The sequence below is a fragment of the Takifugu rubripes genome, chromosome 14 (assembly GCF_901000725.2).
Source record: "Takifugu rubripes chromosome 14, fTakRub1.2, whole genome shotgun sequence".
In the NCBI taxonomy this organism is placed as follows: Eukaryota; Metazoa; Chordata; class Actinopteri; order Tetraodontiformes; family Tetraodontidae; genus Takifugu; species Takifugu rubripes.
The window spans coordinates 5,590,428-5,603,664 of NC_042298.1; the positions used below are offsets into that span (position 1 = coordinate 5,590,428).

Below are 13,237 nucleotides of genomic sequence, written 5' to 3' on the forward strand. Positions count from 1 at the left end.
AGAGTTGTCATTAACGTCTGATATGAACACACTGACGGTCACGTTACTGCTGAGAGGAGGAGAACCGTTGTCTCTGGCCATCACGTGCACTTTAAAGCTCCTCAGCTGTTCATAATCAAAGGACCTGACAGCGTGGATCAGCCCCGTGTCTCCATTAACAGACACATAAGAGGACACCGGAGCACCGTTCACCTCAGCGGCTAACAGAGAATAAATCACTGTTCCGTTTTGTCTCCAGTCGGGGTCTCCAGCACTAACGGAACACAAAGTGGACCCGGCTCTGTTATTTTCACTCACATATGCGCTGTAGGACTCTTCCTCAAACACAGGGGGGTTGTCGTTGATGTCTGCTACAGACAAGTGAAGCGTTTTAGAGGAGGACAGAGGTGGAGAGCCCTCGTCAGTGGCACTGATTGTAATGTTGTAATCAGACACTAGTTCACGGTCCAGTTGTCCTGTGGTCACCAGAGAATAATAGTTTTTAATAGAAGGAACCAGCTTAAAAGGGACGTTTTGCTGAATGGAGCAGCGGACCACCTGATTGTTTTCAGAATCTGCATCCTGCACATTAATGATGCCCACTTCTGAACCAGGGGACACGTTCTCTGGTATGGGACTCGTTATTGATTTCACATAGATTATTGGAATGTTGTCGTTGACATCCGTCACATCAATTATTACCTTTGTGTAGGATGAAAGTCCCAAACCGTCTTTAGCTTTGATTCTCAAATCGTATGTCGTCACAGTCTCAAAATCAAGTGCTCCTTTGACTTTTATCTCTCCATTTTTCCGGTCAATGCTGAAAATCTTTTTCACATCATCTGAAACATGTCCGAAATCATAAGTCACATCTCCATTCACTCCCTCATCTGCATCAGTGGCACTAACCTGCATCACTACAGTGTCTAGAGGAGAGTTTTCAGGCAGACTGGCTTTATAAACGGCCTGACTGAACACTGGGGCGTTATCATTAGCATCCAGCACAGTGACGTGTATGACTACAGTACCTGATCTCTGAGGAGAGCCTCCGTCTAAAGCTGTCAGCTGCAAATTAAGCTCATGCTGTTTTTCACGATCGAGCTCTTTGTCAAGCACGAGTTCTAACGTATTTCCGTTTGTCGCCAATATGAAATGATCATTCTTTTCAAGGCTGTACTGCTGAACTGAATTCTGTCCGATATCGTCATCGTGCGCCTCTTCGATCACAAAACGAGCTCCCCTGACTGCCGACTCCCTAATTTCTATCTTGACCGATTCTTCATTAAACTGTGGGGAATTATCATTAATATCAAGAACGTGGAGGCTAAAGGGAAGCAGTTCCAAAGGGTTCTCCAGCACAAGATCGCGTTTAATTACACACGACGGCTTCTCTCCACAGAGCGACTCTCGGTCGATTTTGTCGGCCACAATTAAATCCCCGCTGCTGAGGCTGATGTCACAGTAGCGTTTGCGGTTCCCAGTGGAATCCACACGGGCTTTCCTAGCGGACAGACGCTTTGCATCCAGCTTGAGATCCTTCGCTATATTCCCAATTACAGAACCGCGCTTCATCTCCTCCTGAAAGGAATAGCTCACGTCTCCCTCCACGGCCTGCCAGGCTAAAAAGAAAGCCAAGAACGTCAGACTGATCGCCATCATGATTATCGGTTTGCCAGAGAGAAAAGGGTCCTTGGTTCGATCACAGATCCAGCCGATATGATCATAAAAATAAATTAACAGCCAGGTTGTGTTGCTTCATCCGGGAACCACGCGTAACTGAACAAAATAGCCTTTTATTTGTCTGAACAGTAGGGTGGAGTAAAATATTATACGTAGACTGGTGAGTAGCGACATCGTGAGTGAAAGAGTGGGATTACGGCTCATTTAAAAAGAAAAACAGCCCAGGAAAAGTTTCTGAAGAACCTGCAGCTACAGCTGTGGGAAAGCAGCATCATTACAGTTTTAATCTCCAAGAAAGGTTCCCAAATGGGAGAGCTGATAGTTGCCATTATATTCACCGTCACACCAGAATCAGGAGAAGTTGTATAAAACCGAGGATTCAGTCATAAATACAGCCAAATACCTACAGTCTACCTCCAGACTGCACCTGGTCTCATTACTATTTTAGAAGAAATGATCTAAATGAAAGTGCAAAAGTCAAGGCTGACCAAGACAGCCGTACTGTGACTAATACAATTAATATTTGTTGATTATAATATCCATGTTATAAAAAGAATGCAGAAAAATCTTAAAAGCCTTCTGAATCTTTTGTAAGGATCTTTTCTTTGATATTGTCATGGGGTGGATTTTGGTCATTATACAGATTGATATCTTTTCACAATATTCTTTTTTTTGTTTGTTTTGTTTTACTGAAATCATGCTGTGATTATGTGCCGTGACTCAGATCTATATCTACCACACAAATATAATTAAGCCAGGAAAAGACAAATGTAGAGAGCTATGCTATTTACTTCATAGCCAGGTAAATATGATGGAGACTAAATTATATTTGCACTCAGAAGATGAAGAAGGAAACTGAAGCAAAAACAGAAAGCTAAAATTACAGAGTGATCCTTTATCAAAGAAACAGCAATTACAATAGCATGAAAGTCCAGACATGGCAACATTAATAACCTGAGTGTCAATATGTTCTTAAAATAGAGCAAAGCTTTTACCAAATTTAAATCATAACTTTCCGTGTGATTAAAAAACTGGAATCTCAACGAATGAAAATCAAATGAAATAAATGTGTATAATCGCACCTCCAGTTCCTAAACACAAGACAAAGAAAATGATTTTCAAAAGGTGTTCAGACTTCTGCTAACTCACCATTTGATAAAATTGGGTCATAGCGAGGGTGATACTTTAAGGCAAAACTACTAAAGTAGACAACGACCTCTAATCTCGGTCCACATCAATTCTTCACAGATTGGTTTATATTGACAAAACTTGACATAAAGCCACATTGCAGTTAGATGAACGTGCCAACAACAAAACCTTTAGTCCAGACATTTAAACAATTTTAAAGCACTCATGCTGTGAAAGGCCTTTAGAACAAACACAGCACATCTATGTTCCACAATCAGCAGAATGATGAAGGAAATCTTGAGATGAAATTTATCCTGGAATGACTGACTGAGAAACTATTGCAAAAGAAAAAGATGCTGATATTGAAAAAGTTAACAATCAACCCCCTCACTCCCAAAAAAAAAAAAAAAACACAAGCATAAATGGCTCATATGTAAAGTATGAAAATAAGTGAGCAAAGGCAAAAAATGGAAAATTTTGGTGCAAAAATGGGACACATGTAAATAATGTATTAAATTCTACAGTGTAGTATTTTTGAGAATACTTGTGAAGAAAATCATACCTCAGAACAAGATTCAGATTCTCCAAACACATCAGCAAAGTCAGTGGGGCTTTTCCTCAGAGTCTGCTCAGCAGGAAGTGTGTTGTCATTGTAAGATTTCACAAACTTAAAGTCACTGGTTCTAGACCCTGTTGTCAGGTAGGCGTCATAATTGTAAGCGCTGCGTAAAGTTCCTGTGCCGTCAACATCGGCGTAATTAGGAGGGAGATAAGCGCCGGGGATGGTTACTGCTCCGTCAAACAACATTCTGGGCTTTCTCCTGCGACAGAACCTCACACCCAGGATGATGATGATGAAGGTCAGGAAGAAGGTGGACACAGACACCAGCGCGATGATCAGATAAGAGGTCAGTTTGGAATTCTTCTCATCATAAGAAATGTCCTTCAGCTCTGGCACCTCAGCCAAGTTATCAGAAATGAGTAAATACATGGAGCAGGTGGCAGAGAGAGAGGGCTGTCCGTTATCTTTCACTGCCACAATCAGGTTCTGTTTCATGCTGTCAGACTCAGAAATATCCCGCTGCGTCCTGATCTCTCCACTGTGGACACCGATAGAGAAGAGTCCCGGATCGCTGGATTTGACTATATGGTAGGACAGCCAGGCGTTCTGTCCAGAGTCGGCGTCCACAGCGATCACTTTGGACACCAGCGAGCCTCCGTGTGCAGCTTTGGGGACCAGCTCAGTCATGAAGGAGTTGCCCTCCGGGGCTGGATACAGTATTTGAGGAGAGTTGTCATTAACGTCTGATATGAACACACTGATGGTCACGTTACTGCTGAGAGGAGGAGAACCGTTGTCTCTGGCCATCACGTGCACTTTAAAGCTCCTCAGCTGTTCATAATCAAAGGACCTGACAGCGTGGATCAGCCCCGTGTCTCCATTAACAGACACATAAGAGGACACCGGAGCACCGTTCACCTCAGCGGCTAACAGAGAATAAATCACTGTTCCGTTTTGTCTCCAGTCGGGGTCTCCAGCACTAACGGAACACAAAGTGGACCCGGCTCTGTTATTTTCACTCACATATGCGCTGTAGGACTCTTCCTCAAACACAGGGGGGTTGTCGTTGATGTCTGCTACAGACAAGTGAAGCGTTTTAGAGGAGGACAGAGGTGGAGAGCCCTCGTCAGTGGCACTGATTGTAATGTTGTAATCAGACACTAGTTCACGGTCCAGTTGTCCTGTGGTCACCAGAGAATAATAGTTTTTAATAGAAGGAACCAGCTTAAAAGGGACGTTTTGCTGAATGGAGCAGCGGACCTGTCTGTTATTTTCAGAGTCTCTGTCCTGAACATTGATGATGCCCACCTCTGAACCAGGGGACACGTCTTCAGGTACTGGATTGGTCAGAGATTTAACGTGTATTACTGGCGCGTTGTCGTTTACGTCTGTGATTTTAATCATTAATTTGCAGTCGGATGAAAGTCCGAAACCGTCTTTAGCATCAACGCGCATTTCATAATTAGGATTACTCTCAAAATCAAGTGGCCCCGAGACTTTAATCTCTCCCGTTTTGCTGTTGAGTGTAAAAACCTTTTTAGCCTTGTCTGAAATGCGACTGAACTCATAGGTCACTTCTCCATTGACACCCTCGTCTGCATCAGAAGCGCTGACTGTGAGGACGACGGTACCAAGCGCTGCGTTTTCCGGTAGATCAGCTTTATAAACGGCCTGCTCGAAGACCGGGGCGTTATCATTAGCATCTAGTACAGTTATCTGTATTGTTGCGGTTCCGGATCGTTGTGGGTTTCCACCGTCAACAGCAACCATCACGAGATTTACATTCTGCTCCTTTTCACGGTCCAGTTCTTTGTCCAAAACTAACTCGACGTTCTTCGAACCCTCCACATCATCCCGAACAGACAACACAAAATGGTTATTCTTTTCTAAAATATAATCTTTGACAACGTTGTGTCCAATATCAGCGTCATGTGCATCATTAACGCGATAACGAGCTCCTTTATCTGCCGATTCTCTTATTTCCAGTTTTATTACATCCTTTGGGAAAACGGGTGAATTGTCGTTTACATCCTGTATGAGCAGTGAAATGCGGTGCACCTCTAACGGGCTCTCCAGAACCAATTCAGATTTAAGCACACACGAAGCCTTTTCCCCGCACAGCTCCTCTCTGTCAATCCTCTCCCTGATGACGAAATTCCCCGTCTTTAGGTCAATATCACAGTAGTGCTGATCCTCAGTATCGATACGAGCTTTACGAATGAACAATTTCCCTGCTTCCAGTCCGAGATCCTTGGCGATATTCCCAACAATAGATCCGGGCCTCATCTCCTCCGGGACAGAATAGCTCAGGTCCGCGCTGCTGTTGCGCACCAAGACAGCAAAACAGAGGAAAAGGTCGAGAAGTAATTTTCCCCTGCTTTCCATTATTTCTTTGAAAAAACAACAACGTCGTAATAGGAATTGTAGATGATCACCACAGCTGAAAAATGCAGTCCTCCGCTGGTGGAACAATGACAAAGCTGCCTTTACTGTGGGTGGAGAAACATCTTCTCATATCTGCAAGTAAATGGCGACCCCACGAGTCTGTTTTCAATACTGCAACTACAGTCGGCAACACTGAAGCGTCAAAAAGAGCTTTTTCTGGTATTTTAAAGAAGCGCAGAGTCTCACTGAGTTGGGTAGACCCCCGGGTATGATTCAAATGTCGAGAGCTTTTTCAGCACCAAGGACAGCGGTCGAAGACAGACGAGCAGGCTGAGGCAGCTCATGTAGCTCATGTAGCTCATGTAGCTCATGTAGCTGATGTAGCTCATGTAGCTCATGCAGCTCATGCAGCTCATGTAGCTCATGCAGCTCATGCAGCTCATGCAGCTCATGTAGCTCATGTAGCTCATGTAGCTCATGGAATCAAGGGTTTCAATACAAGAATATTGGAGAAATGTAGTCAAGTATTACAGGAAGATGGAGAGTGATTTCACGGTACACAAATCTTATTAAGTATGAAATTATATTTCTTCTTTGTGTAGACATGGCAGGTTAAGTTTACCTTGAATAAAAATGACTTTCTTTATGTAAAAAATGAAAATTGATCAACCTTGTTAATTAATTTAAATGGAAAATATTTAATTATCATTAAAATCATCGTCATCAAACACTGCATCACAGAAAGGATACCTCGTAATTTTCTCCATTTGCCGAGTCAAAATTAAACTGATCTTTCCTGGACATCATAACTTGTTCTATGTAATTTAAAACATTCATAGAGAACATTGTTTCTCCTTTTCTTACATATATGAAAGCCATTATTTTAAAATATTTGAAGTAATGGTTTGCAGTATCTCACTCAACTTATTGAGTTCTGCTTCCTTTAGTTTACTCATCTTGTTAAAAGTTGATGACTTTTGTCGGGCCTGAAACTTTTAACTCACAACAAAATTTTCTCATATTTAAATTACTGACAATTCATGAGACATGTTCTTCAATCAGGCTGTCTTGAAGTGACTCCAAGAAATCTAATATTCAGCTGCCAATAAATCAACAAGGAACCATTGTGGGGCTCACATGACCCCTGTCGTTGCATCAGTAAAAGTTAAATATCATAGAGGAATAAAAACAACGTGTGTATTTTTCATTTAATTTGGGCATCCTCCACAATTTTACTATTATGTTCTCAACAACACGTTATATCCACTTGCTTTAGAAGGTGCTATACAAATAAAATGTAATATTCCTACTTTTTTAAAGCTCCTGGTCGGCCCAAACTCCTGCTGAATATACTGCTGTCTGATCATCACCATGACAACGGTTCATAAATGATGCCAGATGATTTTGGAGATGATCTGTAGGGAAGGGTTGGTCATCATCCTCTGATCCTCCAGGTAAGTCAGTGACTTCTTCTACATTGTACACATGCATGCACTCGAGGGCGGGTGGCAGCTGTGGCTGTTCACCACTATTGAGCTATTTCTGCTTTAGCTGGACAATAGAACAGTTTGCTTCAACATGCGGCCCAACTCTTTGCAGAAAGCCTGAGTTAGAGGATGCATACAGCTGCCCCATGAGAAGATGATTAGTGTTGACTGGGTCTGGTTCACAGGCTTTAGATCACAAAGTTCAGAGAGAATTGGTCATTGTTGTTTCCTCCACCTCATTAAGAACTTCTCAGTGGCTCACGTGTGATAGATTTGGCCACCTTAGTGCTGCACAGATCACTATTCTAATGTCCTCTCCCTTATTCCACCAAATTGGGGGTAGTAGAGAAGGAGGATTTTACTGGCAGTTGCTACGAAAAGAGCAGAGCTGAGCTGGTCAAAGCCACCTGCCACTCCATATTTCCAAAATGTACTGATCTCCGATCAGTAAAAAAGAGGAAAATGAGGAACGAAAAACTGAGAAGTGAACTGAATGAAGAACTGAGAGCTACATCTTCACAAGGTTTGGACAAATGCCACAATCACACACAGCCCAGGGAACACCCGCTGCCTTGACAAGCATTTCTAATCAGAAATCACCTGGAAACAGGTCACTGAACAGCTCAGCATTGATGCAAACCAAACTAAATCCCATCACTGAGAGGACCTTCTCAAAGAGAATAATGACAAACTGATTGACACCCACATAGATGACAAATAACACTTTTATGCAACAAGAATATCGTTTCTCCCCAGAGGAAGCAGGAAGTTTGTTGGGAACGTTTGAGAAAAGCCATCTTTCTGCTTTGAGGTGACCTTCCTTTTGATAAGACTGAAAATATTAATTTACAAATTGCATGAAAAAGGGCTGAATATTTTGAGGAACAAGAGTTTAAAACACAGTAGCAAAAATCTTCTAGACACCTCACACACACACACACACACACACACACACACACGAAACACACAAATATGAGTGAAACTGAAATACCTCTAGTTAAGTGATGATTTGTGAATTCAATGCATCTCTCAAAAAGTTCATAAAAAGATTTTCACTTCATTATATAAATGAAAATATAACTTTGCTATTAGACAGAGACAACTGCTGGAGCACATTGTCCTTAATAACACATCAGTTCTAATCAAATATGAAATGGAGCTGGTGGCCTACCTCTGGAGACTCCTCCAGCTGACCAAACACATCAGCAAAGTCAGTGGGGCTTTTCCTCAGAGTCTGCTCAGCAGGAAGTGTGTTGTCATTGTAAGATGTCACAAACTTAAAGTCACTGGTTCTAGACCCTGTTGTCAGGTAGGCGTCATAATTGTAAGCGCTGCGTAAAGTTCCTGTGCCGTCAACATCGGCGTAATTAGGAGGGAGATAAGCGCCGGGGATGGTTACTGCTCCGTCAAACAACATTCTGGGCTTTCTCCTGCGACAGAACCTCACACCCAGGATGATGATGATGAAGGTCAGGAAGAAGGTGGACACAGACACCAGCGCGATGATCAGATAAGAGGTCAGTTTGGAATTCTTCTCATCATAAGAAATGTCCTTCAGCTCTGGCACCTCAGCCAAGTTATCAGAAATGAGTAAATACATGGAGCAGGTGGCAGAGAGAGAGGGCTGTCCGTTATCTTTCACTGCCACAATCAGGTTCTGTTTCATGCTGTCAGACTCAGAAATGTCCCGCTGCGTCCTGATCTCTCCACTGTGGACACCGATAGAGAAGAGTCCCGGATCGCTGGATTTGACTATATGGTAGGACAGCCAGGCGTTCTGTCCAGAATCGGCGTCCACAGCGATCACTTTGGACACCAGAGAGCCTCCGTGTGCAGCTTTGGGGACCAGCTCGGTCATGAAGGAGTTGCCCTCCGGGGCTGGATACAGTATTTGAGGAGAGTTGTCATTAACGTCTGATATGAACACACTGACGGTCACGTTGCTGCTGAGAGGAGGAGAACCGTTGTCTCTGGCCATCACGTGCACTTTAAAGCTCCTCAGCTGTTCATAATCAAAGGACCTGACAGCGTGGATCAGCCCCGTGTCTCCATTAACAGACACATAAGAGGACACCGGAGCACCGTTCACCTCAGCGGCTAACAGAGAATAAATCACTGTTCCGTTTTGTCTCCAGTCGGGGTCTCCAGCACTAACGGAACACAAAGTGGACCCGGCTCTGTTATTTTCACTCACATATGCGCTGTAGGACTCTTCCTCAAACACAGGGGGGTTGTCGTTGATGTCTGCTACAGACAAGTGAAGCGTTTTAGAGGAGGACAGAGGTGGAGAGCCCTCGTCAGTGGCACTGATTGTAATGTTGTAATCAGACACTAGTTCACGGTCCAGTTGTCCTGTGGTCACCAGAGAATAATAGTTTTTAATAGAAGGAACCAGCTTAAAAGGGACGTTTTGCTGAATGGAGCAGCGGACCTGTCTGTTGTTTTCTGAGTCTCTGTCCTGAACGTTGATGATGCCCACCTCTGAACCAGGGGACACGTCCTCAGGCACTGGATTGGTCAGAGACTTCAGCTGAATAACTGGAGCATTATCATTTACATCAGTAATCTCAATCATTAATGTTGCATATGCAACTAATCCCAGACCATCTTTTGCACTCATTTGCATTTCATATGACGACACTTTCTCATAATCAATTGCTCCATTTACTCTCACCTCTCCTGTTTTTGAATCCAATAAAAATACATCATCATCTTCATCTGAAACATGATCAAACCCATATGTAATTTCACTATTCACTCCTTCATCTGCATCAGTGGCACTAACCTGCATCACTACAGTGTCTAGAGGAGAGTTTTCAGGCAGACTGGCTTTATAAACGGCCTGACTGAACACTGGGGCGTTATCATTAGCATCCAGCACAGTGACGTGTATGACTACAGTACCTGATCTCTGAGGAGAGCCTCCATCTAAGGCTGTTAGTAACATCATCATTTCTTTTTGGTCCTCTCTGTCTAATTCTTTGTCTAATAATAATTCACAATATTTTCGATTACTAGTTTTAGTGTTTACATTTAATTTAAAGTGGTCATTCTGTTGAAGTGTGTAGCCTTGAACAGTATTTTGTCCGATATCTGCGTCGTGGGCCTCTCCAAGGAGAAAACGAGCACCTTTGACAGCGGATTCACTTATTTCCAGTTTAATTGACTCCTCTTTAAACTGCGGTGAATTATCGTTTATGTCCTGAACATGGATACTGATCCGATGCAGCTCTAAAGGATTTTCCAGCACCAGTTCCTGTTTAAGGACGCACGACGCCCTCTTGGCACAAAGAGCTTCTCGGTCGATCCTCTCTTGTACGATCAGCTGTCCGGTATTCAGATTTAAACCGCAGTATTTTACACTGTTATCCTCAGTATCGATGCGGGCCTTCCGAGCGGACAGTCTGCCCAGATCAAGTCCCAGATCCTTCGCGATATTCCCGATTGCCGATCCACGTTTCATCTCCTCGGGTACAGAGTAGCTCACGTCTCCATTGACGGGCGAGAGAACAAGGAACATAAAAGCAAGGACGCGGCGCAGCGCAAATCCGTGGAAATCCATCGTTACCCCGACGAACACCACAATGCTCAGCAGGTTAAAAACAACAACAATGACGTGCAGCTATTGCGACCAGATCACACGGTCCCTCGTTACAATCCTCTGCGAACTGTTTCTGTCAGCTGCTGCACAAGAACTGATTCTGTTTGCAGATTTGATGACGGAAGGTTGGAGAGGGACCTCGTCTACTGGTCCACACTGACACCATCAGTAATTGTGGAGGTATAACAGGCACCATTTAAATATTAAAAATCCAGTGAACAACAATGGTAAATTATCAACAAATTCAAGAGTAAATAGAGAGAAGAAATTATAATTATAGCAGACAGATGAACAGTGACTATTAGCCATAGACAGAGATATCTGGTTCATGTAAACTGTCGGTCCATAATGAGAGGATGTAGACTCCCAGACATACAACTGTACACAGTTCATGATTGTAGGATGACATTAATTATTGATATTCTGCCAATTTAAGGTCTAGACTTAAAAGTGAGATAAAGACAAACCACCAGTATAAAAGAAGAATATTCTTCTTTAAAAAAAAAGGTGGAACAATGTAGTAGAAAATGTGAAGTGAAGGAAAATGTATTCCTACAGCAGGAGATGGATTTGACTCTCCAAACACATCAGCAAAGTCTGCTGGACCTTCTCTCAACAGAAAGACTGCTGTCACTCTGGAGGGTCTCAAAAACATCAGATCATTTTTTTTCTAGAACTTGTTGTCATGTTTACATCACAATTGTAAACAGCATTTAGCTCCTGTATCAAGAAGATCTCTGCCCACCAAAATCCACAGCTGTTTGTTTTTCTATGAGGATTGAAACCAAAGAATCATGAAGCCTATTTAATATTAAATGGAGACATCCTGGTGTACAAAAGGTTAAAATACCCGTGAAAAGTCCATGAAGCTCTCCCAAACTTCAGCAAAGCAAATGAATGCAGAAGAGCACCATGGACAGAGACAATGCAGGAAACTACACAGAGAACATGTTTCACTGGTGAAACGTGAACAACAAGCTCCTGTAACAAAGTACACAATATGACTGAAATACAGAAGCAATGAGCACTTAAGAAGTTAAAAACAATGTTGGCATTCTCTCGCCTCTACTTGTGTTTTGTGAGGAAAATACACTTCCATTCCAGAGGTTTAATAGAGGATCACCGACTATTTTGTGAGTCAGACTGAACCTAAGAAATAAACAACGTTCCAGCTGTAAAGTAGAAATGCACCCAGCATATCTCAATAAAACTGAAAGAAGAGAATGAGCCCACATCTGGAACAGCTCTGATTTGTTTAATATTTGAGGCACTTCAACTTTAGATAATTATTTCTCATCTATGATAAATAACACAGCAAGTATTTAATGTGGTGTTGCTATTATCGAGTGTCACATATCAAGGTCTCACATGTCCAATAAAGTTAGATAACTTAACATTATTTACAAGAGATGATGCTTAAATTACTTGATGAGGCTGAGTCTGACTGTTTGTGCTCCAACCAGAAACACAACTAGCTGAGGAGTGTTTATAAATCTACTCACCATAAGACAACAAAGCAGGATAAAAAAATATTAAACTTCATATGTAAAATAATCAAACTAAGGAAGCTTTCTACAACACCCCAAACTAACCATGCTTAACCAGTTATCAAAATAATAAATAATTGTTGAGATGTTAAATATGCAGCAGAAACAAAATCAGTCTCAGAAACTATTGAGAGCAGCAAAGAGAACAAAGGTTGATAGGATGAGACAAAGATGTCAGCTTCTGCACCAAAGACAGACTGTAGAAAAGGTTTCAATAAATGGATGAATGGCAACAATAAACAGAAAAGACAACATTTTCCTGTCTAATCTGGTCAGTTCCCAACCAAGATAAGAAAAACACAAATTAAAATAACATTTTCTCAAAAGCAGAATAATGGAGTTTAAAGCTGAGTCAAAGACTTTGAATGTTGAAGATTACAAAATATAATTCACTGCAGCGGAAGTTCTTCCTACCTCAGGTGAACTGTCAGATTCTCCAAACACATCAGCAAAGTCAGTGGGGCTTTTCCTCAGAGTCTGCTCAGCAGGAAGTGTGTTGTCATTGTAAGACGTCACAAACTTAAAGTCACTGGTTCTAGACCCTGTTGTCAGGTAGGCGTCATAATTGTAAGCGCTGCGTAAAGTTCCTGTGCCGTCAACATCGGCGTAATTAGGAGGGAGATAAGCGCCGGGGATGGTTACTGCTCCGTCAAACAACATTCTGGGCTTTCTCCTGCGACAGAACCTCACACCCAGGATGATGATGATGAAGGTCAGGAAGAAGGTGGACACAGACACCAGCGCGATGATCAGATAAGAGGTCAGTTTGGAATTCTTCTCATCATAAGAAATGTCCTTCAGCTCTGGCACCTCAGCCAAGTTATCAGAAATGAGTAAATACATGGAGCAGGTGGCAGAGAGAGAGGGC

The 13,237-nt window shown here is 42.5% G+C and overlaps 2 protein-coding genes across 2 annotated transcripts in view; both read right to left on the bottom strand.

The window, feature by feature from the left end:
* LOC101063628 (protocadherin beta-16-like) overlaps positions 1-12,750 on the bottom strand; it is a 133,834-nt gene extending 121,084 nt beyond the window's left edge. Inside the window, exon 1 of the mRNA XM_029847729.1 lies at positions 8,393-12,750. Coding sequence (XP_029703589.1) covers positions 8,393-10,783 — 2,391 coding nt within the window. The 5' untranslated portion in view covers positions 10,784-12,750. The remainder of the gene's footprint in view (positions 1-8,392) is intronic.
* Positions 1-13,237, bottom strand: part of LOC105418239 (protocadherin beta-16-like) — an 87,954-nt gene that overhangs the window by 11,506 nt on the left and 63,211 nt on the right. The window lies entirely within an intron of this gene.